The sequence below is a fragment of the Rhincodon typus genome, chromosome 4 (assembly GCF_021869965.1).
Source record: "Rhincodon typus isolate 14 chromosome 4, sRhiTyp1.1, whole genome shotgun sequence".
In the NCBI taxonomy this organism is placed as follows: domain Eukaryota; kingdom Metazoa; phylum Chordata; class Chondrichthyes; order Orectolobiformes; family Rhincodontidae; genus Rhincodon; species Rhincodon typus.
In genome coordinates this window covers 20,295,117-20,313,367 of record NC_063335.1, presented here as the reverse complement: position 1 = coordinate 20,313,367, position 18,251 = coordinate 20,295,117, and the positions used below count along the sequence as shown (strand labels likewise).

Genomic DNA, 18,251 nt, shown 5'->3' with positions numbered 1-18,251 from the left:
CATGAGTACAGCAGCTGAGAGTTTTTTTTTAGCAATACGCTTTGTGAATGGAATCATGCTGTGTTTGTTGAAATGTTGCCAAAACCTTTGGCTGATCAACTAGTTTGTAAATTGAGAACAGCTCTGACACAACACAGACTTTTCATATCTTCATTCATGACCAGCTTTCCTATCTATCTTTGTATCGCCAGCAAATTTGACTACGATATATTCAGCCCCTTCATCAAAGTCATTTATATAGATGGTAAATAGTTGAAGACCCAGAACTGATTCCTATGGCACTCCACTAGTTACAATTACCAACGTAAATTTACCATTTTATCCCAACTCTCTTTTTCTGGTATATTGGACAATCCTCTATTCCTGCTAATATATAATATTTACATAGGTATAGTTCATGTCTTGTACAGTAACCTTTTATGAGATACCTCAGTAAATGCCTTTTGGAAATCCAAATACACTACGTTGATTTCTTTACTCACTCTGCCAATGAATCCTTGACCACTCAGCACCCTCTCCTCATGATGTATAAACAGTGCCTTTTTTTTCAAAGCTAGTAAGAACTACCGGCATGGTGGCTCAGTGGTTAGCACTGCTGCCTCACAACAGCAGGGACCCGCATTCGATTCCAGCCTTGGGCAATTGCCTGTGTGAGTTTGCACATTCTCCCTGTGTCTGTGTGGGTTTCCTCCGGGTGCTCTGGTTTCTTCCCACAGTCCAAAGATGTGTAGGGTAGGTGGATTGGCCATGCTAAGTTGCCCATTGTGCCAGGGATGTTTAGGTTAGATGGGTTAGACATGAGAAAATGCAGTGGTAAGGGAATGGGTCTGGATGGGATGCTCTTTGGAGGGGCGGTGTGGATCTGTTAGGCCAAATGGCCTGTTTCTACACTGTAAGGATTCTGTGATCTAAGAACTGCCGATGCTAGAGTCTTTTGCTCATTAGATGGGAATCTGCTAATGGTGTACTAATTGAAAGTTTAGTTGTATTTACGCATTGAGGATTAACCAAGCATCCACTCATGTTCCTGTATATAGGATCAGACTGAAACTGTGGTGTTTGGATTTGGAAGTATGTGCTTGTAATATGTGTCTCTGTAAATCAAGGGGGTTGGTTAGCTCAGAGATAGTAAGAACTGCAGATGCTGGAGTCAGAGATAACAAACTGTAGAGCTGGAGGAACACAGCAGTCCAGGCTGCATCAGAGGAGCAGGAAAGTTGAAGTTTCGGGTCAGGACCCTTCTTCAGAAATGGGGAGGGGGAAGGGAGCTGGGAAATAAATAGAGAGAGGAGGGGTGGGGTTGGAGAAGAATAGGTGGGATGGTGATAGGTGAGTGCAGGTAGGGAGTGGTGAGGATTGGTCATTGGGAAGGGTGGGGTGGATAGGTGGGACAGAAGATGGACAGGTTGTGTCCGGTCAAGGAGGCGGGGATGAGAGGGAGGGTTGGCCATGGGATGAGGCCGGAGGTGGGGAGATCTTGAAACTGGTAAAATCCATGATTAGGCCATTGGGCTGTAGGCTCCCAAGGCGGAATATGAGGTGCTGCTCCTCCAGTTTGCAGGTGCCATCATTGTGACACTGGAGGAGGCCCATCAATCCGCCCCACCCATCCCACTAAGCAATCCCCACCACTGCCTACCTGCACTCGCCTATCACCATCCCACCTACCTTCCCCAGCCCCACCCCTCCTCTTTCTATTTATTTCTGAGCTCCTTTCACCTTCCCCCCATTTCTGAAGAACGGTCCCGGCCCGAAACATCAACTTTCCTGCTCCTCTGATGCTGGTTGTTTAGCTCAGTTGGCTGGACAGCTGGTGCATGACACCTACAATATGGGTTCAATTCCTGCACAGGTTGAGATTACCACACTGGACTTCCCTACTCGTTGTCTTGTTTTGCCTGAGGCATGGTGACCCTCAGGTTAAAACACCACCAGTCATCTCTCCCTAATACAAGAGTAACCGTATGGTTCAGTAACCACTTTACCTCTATCTTATTGTAAATTAAAGTTTGGAAGTGTGTAAGGATTAGGCTCCCATTCTATTTTTATCTGCGCAGTTCTCATAAATAGATAACCAATTGCGACTGTCTCAGTCACAGAATAGCTCTGCAACAGATTATCCTTAATACCTGTCTCATCTGACAGGGCACTTAAAGAAATGTGTCAGTTTTTGCTCTGAGTTGTAGAGTTTATGTAATATTTCCCACATTCACTACACTTTTAAATAAGGGTAAACTTTGTTACTTTTGTACACTGATGAGATTTGCACTGAAATTCACACAGTATGCCATTCCGGGCTCGATATTGAGACTGATCTTGTATCACAGAATCCCTATAGTGCAGAATCAAGCCAGTCAGCCCAGCAAGTCCACAACAACTCTCTGAAGAGCATCCCATCCACACCCAACCCGTCTCCATAACCTTGATTTACCCTGGCTAATCCACCTAGCCTAGGCATCCCTGAAACTCCAGAGAAGTTAGCATTGCCAATCCACTTAACCTGCACATCTTTGTGACTGTGGGAGGAAACCAGGACACCCAGAAGAAACCCGTACAGACACAAGGAGAAAGCATGCAAATTTCACACAGACCAGTCACCCAAGGCTGGAATCGAACCCAGGTCCCTGGCACTGTGAGGCAGCAGTGCAAACCACTGAGCCACCATTTCACAGACCATCTTAAAAACCTCCAAACAGATGGTCAGGAAAGTAAAGCAGCCTTTCTGAGTCATTAGGAACATTGGGCAATGTAGGTTGCGTTTAAACATAGATCAGATTAGAATTTCAGAAACTTGTGGGTTCAAGGGTTGTACAAATGAGCCTTCTGAATGAGAAAATCTAAATCCTGCACATTAAGAAAAGAACCTAAAGTAGCTGATGATGGACAAGTGAAAATTAACCAGGAAGCAGAAAAGGGACAAACAAATTGCAAGAATGAAGTATTTTTCAATCCACTACTGCACATTAAAATAACGTTAAACCAGTTATAATACTGTAGTGATTGGAACCAGGTGATCCTCTTAGACTACGAAGCCCTTGGCCCAGGTTAACAACCCCAATCAATCAGGAAAAGCCTTGGCTGACCAATCTAACCAGGAGATTAGAATCTCCTCAGTTGAGGACTGACTCCGAGCTGGCTGGCCACAGCCAGTGTACTGTGCCCCAATAAATAAAGGGTGACTTGGTGATGGCATACCGGCCTCTGTGCAGTTATTTCACTGACGACAGGAGAAAACAGGCCATGCCTGAAGAACATTCACTTACAACTGTCATCTTGGAGTTGGGGGTAAGCATTTCTGACATCATGCCTCTATTTGTCCTACAAGGCCTGACTTGAGGGAGAAAACTCATCGGCCAGTAAATTGCTTAGTGACACCCAAATTAGAATCAGTTAAAATCATTGTTTTGTTTAATGGTCACCTAGTTCCCATGGGGTTGATACCAGTGCACCTGTATCTGTGGTTGCAGAATCATCTTTAACAAGATTCACTCAGGACTCCAACCTTTAAGTTTGCACAAGACCTCAGCCAGACTGAGAACATACACTGCGGAACCGTTGCAGATTAAGGGTACGACTTTGGTTCCAGTCTCCCATGAGAAACAGTTGGTGCAGTTACTACTGATGGTAGTAAAAGGCTCAGGCCCAATCTGATTGGGGTGGAATTGGTTGAGAAAGGTTCACCTCGATTGGCTTCACATTGGAAAATGGCTGCCTCAGTGAAGTCCCAGTAAAATACCCAGGAGTTTAAGAAGGGCTTGGGACTATCAAAGGGGACCAAATCCATTTTACATGTTGTCAAGGACACAATTCCAAGATTTGTAAGGCCTGCCTAGTACTATTTGCCTTGTCAGCAAAAGTAGAGAGGGAAATCAGGAGCTGGAAAGTGAAGAAATCATCAAACCAGTGCGATTTGCAGAATGGGCAGCTCCAGTTGTACCGATTGTAAAGTCCGACGGCTCTGTTCGCCTTTATAGGGATTTTAAGCAAACGGTAAACCGCTTCTCACAGCTGGATAAATACCTGATCCCTCGCATAGAGGACTTGTACACAGTGTTGGCAGGGTCTGTCCATTATGAAGCTGGACATGAGCCACGCCTACCTGCAATTGCAACTGGATGAGGAGTCCCAGAAGTACACTACAATTAATACCATCAGGGTTTATACCAATATACAAGTCTGCTATTGGGGTATCATCAGCCTGCATTCTTTTCCAGCGGAACATGGAGAACATTTTACAAGGGCTACCCCAGGTTGCCATTTATCTGGATGATGTACCAATAAGAGGGAAGACCAATAAAGGGCACCTGGAAAACTTGGAATTGTGCTTAAATCTTTCTCCCAGGTGGGCAAACACTTTTTAGAGGGGAAAACATGTGTTCTAGGCACCCCAAATGACCTACATGGGTTACAGAGTCGACGAAACCAGGTCACACACGTTGGAAGAGAAAGTGAGCGTGATCAAAGGTGCCCTGGCCCCCATGTCTGTACCGGAGCTTAGGTCTTTTGTTGGATTAGTGAATTATTAACAAATATTCATTCATAACCCGGCCTTCATCTCAGCACCTTCACACCTGCTATTGAAAAAATGTCAGGCTTGGAAATGGTTGTGTAGCCAAGAACCAGCCTTTAAGGGAGTGAAAAAGCAGCTATCATCATCTAAGGTGTTGGCCCACTTTAATCTGAAGCAAGAAGTCATGCTGACATGCGATGCTTCCCCATATGGTATCGGGGAAGTGTTGGCTCACTGGTGGTCCAATGGAAAGGGACACCCGATAGCGTATGCTTCCTGGACTTTGGCTGATACCGAATGCAAATATGCCCAGATAGAGAAGGAAGCTTCGGTGGTCATCTTTGACGTGAGGAAGTTCCACCAGTACCTTTACAGATGGGAATTTGTCATAATGACAGAGCACAAACCCCTGCTAGGGCTACTGATGGAAGATAAGGCAGTGCCACCCATAGCTTCCAATAGAATTCAGCGCTGGGCTCTTATTCTCAGCGCATGCAAGTACAAGCTAGAACACCAGCCAGGAAGCCAAGTAGCTAATGTGCATGCCTTGAGCCACCTCCCACTGGCAGATACTTCACCGGTGGTTCCTCCCCTGGAACAGTCCATTTTGGTTTTAAACTTTCTGGACACCCTTCCAATCACCACAAACAATATCCGACTGTGGACGCAAAAGGATCCGATCCTAGTGAAACTGAAACAGCTGGTGGTAGTGGGAGAAACAGAAGGGCCATCGCACCCACGATTTAAACCTTTTTGGACCCAGTGAGACCAGATCGCTGGAGGATGACATATTACTGTGGGGAGCAAGGGTGATTGCCCCGAGTAAAGGTCACTGCCAGATACTGGCCAAACTCCACCAGCGTCATCCAGGTGTTTCCAAGATGAAGATGCTGGCAAGAAGCTATGTCTGGTGGCCAGGGTTGGATGCCAAAATAACTGCATTGGTGGGGCAGTACCCAGAGTGCCAACAAGGACAAAAATTGCCAACAGCAGCACCGCCCTGCCCCCCATTCATTGGAATGGCCAGGAAAATCCTGGACTCTGTTGCATGTTGACTATGCCAGTCCTTTCAAGGGCTAATGTTCCTGGTTATAGTGGACACCCATTCAAAGTGGTTGGACGTGCATAAAGTTTGTTCAGCAAACTCAGGGATGACGATTGAGAAGCTGCAAGCATCATTTGCGAAACACAGGCTCCAGGAATTATTGGTCATGGACAATGGGACATCATTTACCAGCAGGAAATTCAATATTTCCGATAGTCCAACGGCATTCGGCACGTAAGGACATCTCTTTACCATCCGTCATCCAATGGTCTAGCAGAAAGAGCATTTCAAATGTTGAAGGCAGCCTTAAAGAAGCAGCCTACAGCATCAATTGAGACCAGACTGTCTCAGTTCCTGTTCAATAATAGGACCACCCACACGCAACAACAGGGCTAGCTCCAGCAGAGTTGCTGATGGGGAGAATACTCCACACCAGGTTAAACCTGATATTCCCAGACCTGGGAAGAGGGGAGAAATGGCAGCAGGAACACCAATGCTGGCCACAGGTCTCCTCTAAGTGAGAGAGAGACAGTTTAATTCCCGGGATGAAGTTCAGTGCCAGAACCACGGAAATGGTATGTGACAATGTTGATGTGAAGTCAGGTCCTGTGACTTACAGAGTTTAGGTAGGTGATACCAGTCCAGAACAAACATGTGGATCACCTAAAAGCTGTTACCTCACAAACAGAGCAAGAGCAAAACATACCTCGTCCCTCAGAACACCCTGAATGACCGGCAGAAACCATAGGTGCTCCTCCTCCATCTAGTGTCAAGCAAATCTCAGAGTCTGAGATGGATGCAATCTTGATACCATTACCACCAGAAGAAGTGGAGGAAACTCTCCCAAGACGTTTCAAGTGCAAGAGATGGGCCACAGTCTGGTACACACCACTCATGTCTGAGTCTGAGTCAGAGGAACCGGACCTGGGATGAAAACATTGCAAAAAAAGGTACAAGCAAAAGACCAGGCCTCCATCCCCAGACTAAGTGGTTGGCGGAGGAGGGGGTGGAAATAGATGTAGTGATTGGAACCAGGTGGACCTAATTAACTACAAGGTTCTTGATTGGCCCAGGTTAACAACCCCAATCAGAAAAGCCCTGGCTGACCAATATAATCAGAAGATTAAAATCTCCGCAGTTCAGGGGATTGACTCTGAGCTGGCTGGCTACAGTCAGTGTACTGTGCACAAATAAATAAAGGGTGACTTGGTGATGGGATACCAGCCTTTGTGCAGTTATTTCAAATATCATGAAAATTAACTACTGGAAACTAAATTCTTTAGCAGTGACAAATATTTATCAGTGCAGTAGTGGATGATGAAGCTAAATTGCCAAATGTAAAACTAAACCTTTCTTACTGTACTGTGAAATATAGTGGAGCACAGCTTCATATAAACATTAGCTTAGAAGCAGAGAGACAATATTCATGTAAATTATCAACATCTGTGTTATCAGCTTTCCAATAAATTGTCACCAAAACCCAAGAGAACTTCACAACGTAAGTCCTGGCTAACCAATATTTAAATAATGAAATGATAACACAAGTATTTCTCTTCAAAATGTATTTATATAAAGGTTCAATGTTCACATTGCATTGATTTCTTAAGTGTGGTTTAGTTTGAATGGTTCCTCAATGAATTTCAGTGAAATATTTGCCCACGTATATAGGATGTGTGAGAGCACAAGGACAGGTTTGCATATCCATTAAGAATGGTATCTATTTCCAAGAGATGTTGTAACAATGGTCATTGTAATATTTGTTTATTTTATTGAAGCTCCCATTTGTTAACCCTGTCAGTCCCCAATCTCAGAGATCAAGCATTATAGGCTGATCATTTACTTTCATGTTGCATAGCAGTTGGAGCTAGTACATGTAGATTTTTAAGGACTGGAGAATAGTTGCCATGACCTTCAACTTCAAAAGTGATCTCCATCGATTATTTAAACTGAGTTAAAACAACATTTAAAAGGCATCTGGATGGATATATGAATGGGAAGGGTTTAGAGGGAAAAGGACCAAATGCTGGCAAATGGGACTAGATTTAGATCAGATATCTGGTCGGCATGGACACGTTGGACTGAAGGGGCTGTTTCTGTGCTGTACAACTCTATGACTCTATGAATGGTTGGAACATACTGCAGTATCAGTGCACATCCTGTGATGTGCTATTGCCGTTGACAGGTGATAATAGACGGTCAGTCAGCTGCTTTCCTACAACTTAATGGGACAACTTAATAAGTTGTCCCCTGTTAAGCAACATTGCTTTTGGAGACTATTCTCCATCTTGATTGCATGTTTTGCATTTCTCTCTCATATTATTGATTATAAATTGACTATTTCAACTAAAATATTCTGCCTTTTTTTAAAAATAGGCTTAGGTATGAGATATTTCCCTAAATGCAATAAAATCCAACTTTCAAATTATAAACAAGTTCTTACCAATTCAGGTCCAAGGCTGTATTGCTGTTATAGGTGCTACCCCAGATAAACAATTTTGTCTTAGTCTGCCCTTTGCTTTGAGTTCCATTGTGTTCAACCTGTATTTTTGTCAGCCTTCTGTGTAACATTATGTAAAGAGAGTGAAAATTAATCCTGTTTGCTTTTGATTTATTGCAGCATACAAAGAAAAAATGAAGGAGCTCTCCATGCTCTCTCTGATATGTTCCTGCTTCTATTCTGAACCACATGCTGCCACGTTCTATAACTACGATGGTGAGTCATTCTTGACGATCTAAACTCACAGTCTAACAGGAAGCAATTGCTCATAACAATTATAAAGAGGTGACAGAGCTAATTACAATAATAGATGTGTTTTATGTAGCTGATGGTAGTTCAGATGGATCTTTTTTTTCTTAAAATTAGTATTAGCCTGATAATTAATTTGGTCTCAAAAAGTAGTCATTTAGTATAGGTAATAGTCCTAAAAGAAAAACACTTTCTCTTTTCAGTATAGTAATGTAGTAAAGCCTGGAAAATGTTACTATGTGGGATGAGAATGACCATTAAATTCAACAAAAACTGTTTAAGAGCAACTTGTGCTCATCAGGAAAAAATAAGGCATAAACTTTTTCTCAGATCAAACAGTGTTTTTAGTTGTTCACAATTCATTCTGACCGTGCAGAGCCGCAAGCGCCTATTTTTCTGACTGTTTCCAATTGATGCAATGGTTTGTAAAATGCACATGTTTGCATTACATCAAATATTCTTCAGACATGCAAGTTAAACAAATCAACAAGCGAGCCTCGGGTCAGTCCTTTGAGGTGATCTTGAAGCCACCTTCACCAGAAGCGGTGCCAGCACTGGATCGTCCTCTGTCACCTCCAAAGAAGAAGGACCTTTCTTTGGATGAGATCCAAAAGAAGCTCGAGGCCGCTGAAGACAGGAGGAAGGTAAAAATAATTCTTTGGATCATACCAAATACAATTCAACTTGCAAAATGAAATGAAGGGGCTTCGTTGATGATTGGTACTTGGCTTTTTTAATTCTCTCGTAGGACATTTGACTTTAATCCCTGGTCTGCGAAAAATTTGATAATCTCAGCCACAGTTAGCAATAGGAATATTAGATTTGACTTCCATGTGCATATGGATGTCAGGTGAGGCCTGAACTATCATTGTCCCTATGTTTGTCAGTTCACCAATACTCACTACTCAGATTCTAACATGGATATTTGTGGGAGGTTCTGAGCAACCATCAGAAACTTGAAACTGCCTCTTAGTTGACAAAATGCCTTTAGGAGAATTTTTTAAACATATGTTCACCATTAGCTCACATTTTAATGGAATTATTTAATACTATCACTTAGCAATATCAGCAATACTACGAACTATCAGCCCCATATTTTCTGTAAAATCTGCAGAAATAATTTAAAGTACATAGTTCAGGTATTGAATGATAAATTATGCACTGTATTCAGGCAAAAGCTTGTACCAATCTCATGCCTTTCAGTTGATTAAAAAACAGAAGTTTCTGAAGGCCACCAGACCCGAAACATTAACTCTGGTTCCTCTTCACAGATCTGCCAAACCTGCCGAGATTTTCCAGCAATTTCTGTTTTTGCAGTTCTCTCGGTTTTTTCTTTCAGTTGTTTGCTGCCTCCTGATTATAGTGTTTTTGATTGCTATTTAAATCTTCACTAAAATTTTTATATTCAATTCTATTTGGTACTGGAGGCTGCTAAGTTAAATGCATCTTCAACACAACCAAGAGAAAAGACCCAAGTCTCAGAAAATAGAATTTTCTGCCATTCTAAGATTGCTTATTACTTATGAATAATTCAGGCACATTCATTATTGCAATGTCTATGCTCATAGTGTATTTAAGAGCAAAAACACAAATTTGAATTTTGTATCAATATACATGAATTTTAGCGAAGATATTGTATATCATACTTTCACTGTTTTGACTGAGAGCTATGTGTTATTGGACAATGCATCACACATAATTGAATGAATTGAATCTAAACTGGTACATCAAAGTTTGTTGCTGAAGGCCCAATAAGAATAACTGAATATTGATGAAAGGAAAGAATTTTCCTGAAGCTCGTCATCTTGTACTCACCAGGTTAAGCTCAAGAATGCTAAATTGCAAATAATCACAACAATTTACACGACAAAAGAAAAGGCTGCTGATTGGCTAGTAGGTCTTACTTGACTTGCCAGCACCTGTCATCTATGTTAGAAAATGTTGTGATCATTTGAAATTTGCATTCGTGCCTTTGACCTGATGAGTGCAATATGAAGAACTTTGTCAACATGACTGTCATTTATAAAATAATAGGCAAGATTGAGTCTGCACGACATGTTCAGGATTGTACAGATTAAAGTTTGTTTTAATATTCCTGAAGAGATGTGACCAAACTTTCAATATCAGTGATATTTTATGCCAGATCACTGTTAATGAAATCACAAACCAAGATTTATTTTAAAAGTCTGTAGCAATAACTTTGTGATCCATCAATGACAGTACAATGCTGCCGAAGCTAATATTCCATTTGCTTACTGTAGCAGGATGTAACTCATTATTGCAAACTCCCCCTTGACTCCATGCAACGTAAATGCAGGCTAGGTAAAAAGACAAGCTTCAGACCTGAAATCTCCCTCCTCCCACCAGGCTGATTAGGTTAGCACTCACCTTTAGATACGAGAATATATCTGCTCAAATTGAGCTAAATTATTGCCAAATTGGATCTGATTCATGCAGTACATTTTGTGTTCCTTGGTATCATGGTGTTCTAGCCAAATTAATTTTATTCACCTGTGCACCTGGGTAATAAGTTTTGGAACTCTATCCAATCGTGAAATATTGGTAGCAACTTTAGACTTGGGCTTTGTATATCTTGTGTGATCAGAATTATAAAACTTAGCGAAATTACCACCTCCCTAGCCTAAGGAAGATGGGCCAAACTGATATCCTGACACCTTTGTAAACCTACATGCTTTTCAGACATCTCCCTCTAATACAAAACCTGAAAGGCAGAGTCTTGTTGAAGCATTGGGGGGTCTCGCCTGCCAGTTAGAAAGCCAGTGAGAGACCATTTGCAGGGGGAGTGTCTGCTGAGAAACAGACCAATCAGATAATAGCAAAATTGCAAATGAATCTTCCCTTGGACTTGAGAACCCAGGGCAGAAGTTCTGCCTGTCAGGAGATGCCAGCTAATTAGATGGGCACAACAGCACTACAGAGGAGGCATGACGAGTGCCAGAAGAGTAGATCCAGAATACCAGCATCACTGGGGGAGCCAGCACAAAGGCAAGTGATGTTGGAGTTTACAGGAAGAGTGCAGCAGGGTTCTGAGCACCTGCCTGAGGTCCAGTCACTTGATCAGGCACCGACTGCCTTGCAGGAAGTGCTGGATTGACTCAACAGGTCTAGAAGCGTAACTCCTCTTCAAAAAGCCATATTGGACTCCAAACATTACTCCTGCTTCCAGGCTGACAGAGTTCCTCCAGCACTTTTATTCTCAGGAAACTCATGTGGTCAGTGTTTCCATTTGCTCAATCTGCACAGTAAAGAAATAACAATGCACCAGAAGTCAAGTAGCATGAACAATGCAGCAGTCAAACGTTAGGGCTTCATCATCTCACTAGATTAGGTTCACAATGTTTTCTTTCTAATTTGGCACATTAGATAAGTAGAAATTTAATGACTGCTTATTTCGTAATTAGCCTTCATGAATACTTGAAAATCGACTCAACTCTTGTTGGTAATGTGATTCCACATTTATTAGAAATTGATAAAGAACAAAGAAAATTACAGGAACAGGCCCTTCGGCCCTCCAAGCCTGCACCGATCCAGATCCTCTATCTAAACCTGTCACCTATTTTCCAAGGATCTGTATCCCTTTGCTCCCTTCCCATTCATGTATCTGTCTAGATACATCTTAAATGATGCTATCGTGCCCGCCTCTACCACCTCCGCTGGCAACGCATTCCAGGCACCCACCACACTCTGCGTAAAGAACTTTCCATGCATATCTCCCTTAAACTTTTCCCCTCTCACCCTGAAATCGTGACCCCCTAGTAATTGAGTCCCCCACTCTGGGAAAAAGCTTCTTGCTATCCAGCTTGTCTATACCTCTCATGATTTTGTAGACCTCAATCAGGTCCCCCCCAACCTCTGTCTTTCTAATGTAAATAATCCTAATCTACTCAACCTCTCTTCATTGCTAGCGCCCTCCATACCAACCTCCTCTGCACCCTCTCCAAAGCATCCACATCCTTTTGGTCATGTGGCGACCAGAACTGTACGCAGCATTCCAAATGTGGCCGAACCAAAGTCCTATACAATTGTAACATGACCTGCCAACTCTTGTATTCAATGCCCCGTCCAATGAATGAAAGCATGCCGTATGCCTTCTTGACCACTCTATCGACCTGCGTTGCCACCTTCAGGGTACAATGGACCTGAACACCCAGATCTCTCTGTGCATCAATTTTCCCCAGGGCTTTTCCATTTACTGTATAGTTCGCTCTTGAACTGGATCTTCCAAAATGCACCACCTCACATTTGCCTGGATTGAACTCCATCTGCCATTTCTCCACCCAACTCTCCAATCTATCTATATTCTGCTGCATTCTCCAACAGTCCCCTTCACTATCTGCTACTCCACCAATCTTAGTGTCATCTGCAAACTTGCTAATCAGACCATCTATACCTTCCTCCAGATCATTTATGTATATCACAGACAACAGTGGTCCCAACACGGGTCCCTGTGGAACACCACTGGTCACAGTTCTCCATTTTGAGAAACTCCCTTCCACTACAACTCTCTGTCTCCTGTTGCCCAGCCAGTTCTCTATCCATCTAGCTAGTACACCCTGGACCCCATGCAACTTCACACACTGCAATAATTTGTCAGTCTGACTTTAAAGAACAGTTTGAATCGTTGAAGGATAGCATAGGAATAAACTACCCTGTGCTGTAACATATACTAATTGCAATACCACTCACTGTAACATATGTTACAATAGCTCCCCAATGTGATACATTGTTAATAAGAATGCAGTATCCCCTCAATATGATACATTGTTTATACAGATTCAATACCCACTCATTTGTAACACATGGTTTATGACAATAAGGACCCCTCCCGTAGTGCTGGAAATTCAACTTTTTATAATACTACTGTTCTTACAAAATTTTCAGCTCCCCATAAAGATCAACTAATCTGTTACATAAGCAGAGAAGCAGAACATTTAGGTGTTCTGACCAATTTAACAACATTACTAATTGCATCAGGGACCCTAAGTATCATTCTACATGGATTGGAAGAATCGATAGGAAATTAAGTTCCTGTTACTCAATTCTGTTTAGTCAAAGACAATGATTTTCCTACAACTGTACTGGAGAGCAATGAAGTAAAAACTAGCCTATAGCTTCCCACTTTATCCTTCACTTCCTTTTAAAGGGAATGTCATATTTACTGGTGTAAATGTTGTTTTCCTGGTGTTTCCATGACTCAACTGGAGAATCTCTGAGGAAATTCGCCTCCAGTTTTATTTAGTATTTTCACTACTCTCTCATGCTCCATTACAAACTGCCCACTTATAGAATCATAGTCATACAGCCTGGGCAACAAACCCTTCAGTCCAACTCATCTGTGCCGACCAGACATCACAATCTGACCCAGTCCCATTTGCCACCATTTGGCCCATATCCCTCTAAACCCTTCTTATTTATATATCCATCCAGATGCCTTTTAAATGTTATTATTCTACCCACCTCTTCACTTCCTCTGGCAGCTCATTCCATACGCACATCGCCCTCTGCGTGAAAATGTTACCCCTCAAGTCCTTTTTAAATCTTTCCCCTCTCACCTTAAAACTATGCCTTCTCATTTTGGACTCCCCCACCCTAAGAAAAAGACCTTTGCTAATCACCCTATCCCTGCCCCTCATGACTTTATAAAATTCCATAAGGTTAGCCCTCAGCTTCCTTTGTTTTTATCAGTTCTACCTTTACTCAACTATCTCTTTATATTAGTAATGTTCTGCTGGAGAAGAGCTTTATTGTTCTCTGTTTTCTCTCCTTTTATAGTTTTCCTGTTTTACAGTTTCCTATATACTTTATATTGATTCATCCTTCCATTTATTTTGTGATACTCTTCTTACTTATTAGGCCCTTCACAGTATTCCTCGTCACTCCCTATTCAAATATTCTTGATTTTCACATTGCCAACTGCTGTTTTAAATACCTCACATTATTGCTCTGTTTACCAGTTCTCCAACCATTTAATCCAGGCTCGAGGAAAGGTGCTTTCTTTAAAAAAAAAATTCCATATAATTGGCTTTGGCAAATCTAGTCTCTTGCTTTTCTTTTCTCTATTCTCATAAAGAGCGTAGTTGTGGTCACTGCCAAACAAGGGATTAACAAGCTTGTTTATTTTTAATTCGTCATAAACCAACGAAAAGGATTTTCACCAGCACCTTATTGTAAGATGCATGTAATTATGGATGAATTTGAATCAGTTTATTTGGAGACGGATTTACTGATTATACATTTCTGATTGCTCGTATATTTAAGAGGACAGTTCTCCTAATCAGACTCCTTTTGTTTTTTTGCATGTCTGTTAATGAATGTGCCTTCACCTCTATAACAATGTCTTACATTAACTGTTAATAGCTGCAGTGTAATGAAATGAATGCCTTCTAATCGATATGTTGATGTTTCTTCAAAATCAAGCTATATGATCAGAAAACTGAATAAATCCAGTAAATCACCCATTGATTTTGAAGTGATCATTTTAATAGAAAAGTAGAATTAAATCTTGTTTATCTTATAGCTCTTCGCAGGATCGCTTTAATGACATGTACTCGTAAACGCACAGTCAAACAAAGCTGCTATAGTTTTGTATATATTCTGTTGTTTGCAGTCTCAGGAGGCCCAGGTACTTAAGCAGCTTGCAGAGAAGAGAGAGCACGAGCGAGAGGTCTTGCAAAAGGCCGTGGAAGAGAATAATAATTTCAGCAAAACTGCAGAGGAGAAACTGATCATAAAGATGGAACTGAACAAGGAAAACCGTGAGGCTCATTTAGCTGCTCTTATGGAACGTCTCCGCGAGAGGGTAAATATTGAGCAGAGATTTCCTTATTGCCAGCAATATCTAGACTTTCAAACATTCAGGGGTTATGTTCATCTTCACTGCATAAGTATAGCAGAGTATGTCAACTGTCTTGTTATCAAACCAATGTGATTTTCATCCCATTATGATGAGCTGTATAATGGGTAGTCAATCCACTCCCATATTATCACCCAGCAGGTGCAATTGAAAATTATCCGTCTGGTCAAAACGTTGCTCATATTTAAACATAAACACTTCACAATAATTTTAAAAACCGTTAAAATCTTTGAACAGCAGTATAATCCTTCCAATGTTGTTATCACCATTAGCATGTGCTTATAAATTTCAGGAGGTTCTTCATTCCTTAGTGTGGTCTCAAGAGATGGTCCACCTTCAAATTTACTCAGCAACTTCCACGATATAGTACCTTCCACATAACAGTCACTTTATAGAAAAGTTCTGGGAAAGAGCAGGAAGTGGTAAAGAGAGTGGTCAAAGCTGTGGATGAAGTGGGAGGTTTTGTCAAAACACTGAAGATGGGATAAGAAGGTGATGTCTCATTTTGGAAACAACTCTTCAGGGCCATGGAGCAGAAAATTTGTCTATCAGTGCCAGAGCAGAAGAAAGGGTGTCTGGAGGAACATAGAGGTATAAATAAGTGAGGGCTGAATTTTAGTAGGTGAACAGGTGGGAGGAGAAAAGGGTGTATTCCTTGCCCCTGCCATTACAAGATGGCACAGCAATGAATGTTTTAAAAAAAGGCCATCAAATAAGAAGAGTTAATTGGTGCAGGGGAACTTGGAAAGGGAAGGTGTTTGGAGGCCACGCAGAGAGATACAAAGGGTGGGTAATACTTTTGGCAGGATATGTGTCCCAATGCACACAGGTCACCACAAATTTCCTTCACACCTTTTCAATAAAGTTGTTTAAAAAACATTCTTCTCACTTTTGCTCCAATGCGCATGCCAATGGCATTATGACACAGGCAGCATAATATTCGAGCCAATTGGCTTGTTAACACATTCAATTTCCCATTGATGTTTTTTTTTAAAATGGCAGACAGGGTGGTGATTTCAGTGTCTACCACGTTATGGAGAGTGGGTAAAGAAAGTGGTGGACCAGTCACCCTACAAAGCTTTAGGCTGTTTTCAGAGCAAACCTCAAAGGACAGCTGTTGAGGTTACGCTACAGCCTTATGCTAGATGTGGATGTGTAGAGTAGACACTATGGATGTTTCACACTTTCATAACTATAAGTAGCCTACATCAGTTCTAAAAAATTCATACCAGAGTCAAAATGTTAACTGTGTTTCTCCATCCACAGATACTGCCAGACCTGCTGAAGTTTCTCTGGCATTCCCTGTGTTTGAACCAATACAGATGCCTCATTTGTGCAGCCTCCTTTCTATTTGAGCTGGACAGGCTGCAAGAAATTGCATCAGGCAGGACTCAGCATTAATGGGCTGGCCAAGATATGACCCTCCCTCCATTTTGAGATGAAAATGGTCATCTATCAGTTGCAAATTGACCACATCACCACCTCTATTTCCAAAAAAGATGATATAATAAAGAACTAATGCTTTTCCTTAGAGGTGATATGTATTTTGAGGAATAGTCTAAAATGAGCTATATCAGACGAGCTCCTGCCTCAGTACACAACAGCAGAAATGAAAATGTAGATATCATGGGTGGTACATTTTACACTATTTGCGAAAATCACTACTACCTTCATTCTGTGATGAAGCGTCATACAATACTAACCAAACCTCTCAAAACCTCTCTGACTGTGCCATCTAAAGGTGTTTTGGGTATTGCGGCTATCTGGAACCATTTTTACTGTGAAATTTCTAGGGAAGCAGGTCTAAATCAGAGTTCTCAATGCATTTCGAAATAGAACATTGTGACCCACCTATTCTTTTGAATATTTAATAGATATATAAATTAGCAATATTAGCAGTGCTACTGATAATACAGTGGTCAAACTTAAATATTACTGAATGTTTTGAATTTTCCATTGAGGTGACTGTATTCATCATTCTTTGCTTCAGGTTAGTTTTGTTTGACATCTACTTTGCTTTGTTTTTCTCGGAGTCTACTTAGACGTGGAACACAGTTTGCCTCTTACGATGAGGTCAGCAGAGAATGATGAATTGTCTGCTGCCCTGGACTTTTCAACAAGGAATGATTAGATCACACCATAATCACATATTATTAGTCACACAGCGAACTTCCATGAGACCATTGCAGCACCAGATTTTGTAAATATCTTATTATCTTTGTTTTATCTTCGCAGGAGAGACATGCCACAGAAGTCCGTAGGAACAAGGAACTTCGGGAGGGAATCTCCGGCTGAGAGATAATGTTTAATGCATTTCGCCATCCTGAACAAAGCCTTCCGCCCGTATATTCTGGATAGTGATACATTAGTATGAGTGTCATAAGACATGGTTTAAAATAAAATCAATAAGTCAGTTAATATAATCAAACTTTTAGTTCAAAAAATACACAAAGGAAAGTGAACCAATCAATTTGCAAAATGATTTGCTTGATGTGGAAACACAACTTGGGTCTTGTTTTATAAGTACCAACTTTTTGTTAACAATCATTCATTATACAAGCTGTTTCATATCTTACTACGTCCTGCAACAGGTTCTTTTATGTTGTCTTCTTTCACTGATTTAACGTTGCTGAATCTGTTCTTTAGAAGCTCTGTACTCATCAGTATAAAGGGAGAACCTAAGGAATATCAAGGTCAGATAGTCAATGGTGCTAGTGATTCCTGCATACACGTCAACCCAGAACTTCCATGTTCTGTATTCCACAACACATGCTGGCCTTGACCCTTCACTCTCAAGCAACATGGTATTTTTTTACTCTGTTCAAATCCCATTGATCTGTGAGCAGGGCGTTGTACTGGTCTTTTGGGGGTGGGGGAGGGGGGTGGGGTTGTGCCAAGTAAGGTCACTGAGAGCACCCACGACCTGACAATTAGTTCCAGCTGTTAAAGTTATTACCGAAGAAGGTTGCTGCCTGTTTATTCTAATCTTCATTAGTGGTATTTTCATGTATGTCATTGTGAGCAAGCTGTGATAATAAAGAATGGAGTTCTGTGAACTGTAAAATGTACAGTCTGT

At 41.5% G+C, this 18,251-nt stretch overlaps 1 protein-coding gene across 1 annotated transcript in view; it reads left to right on the top strand.

Moving 5' to 3' along the window:
• The window catches only part of stmn2b (stathmin 2b), a 55,037-nt gene extending 37,000 nt beyond the window's left edge, over positions 1–18,037 (top strand). The window contains exons 2-5 of the mRNA XM_048595884.1: positions 8,173–8,268; positions 8,767–8,945; positions 14,930–15,121; positions 17,411–18,037. Coding sequence (XP_048451841.1) covers positions 8,173–8,268; positions 8,767–8,945; positions 14,930–15,121; positions 17,411–17,470 — 527 coding nt within the window. The 3' untranslated portion in view covers positions 17,471–18,037. The remainder of the gene's footprint in view (positions 1–8,172; positions 8,269–8,766; positions 8,946–14,929; positions 15,122–17,410) is intronic.
• Positions 18,038–18,251: the final 214 nt, after the last annotated feature.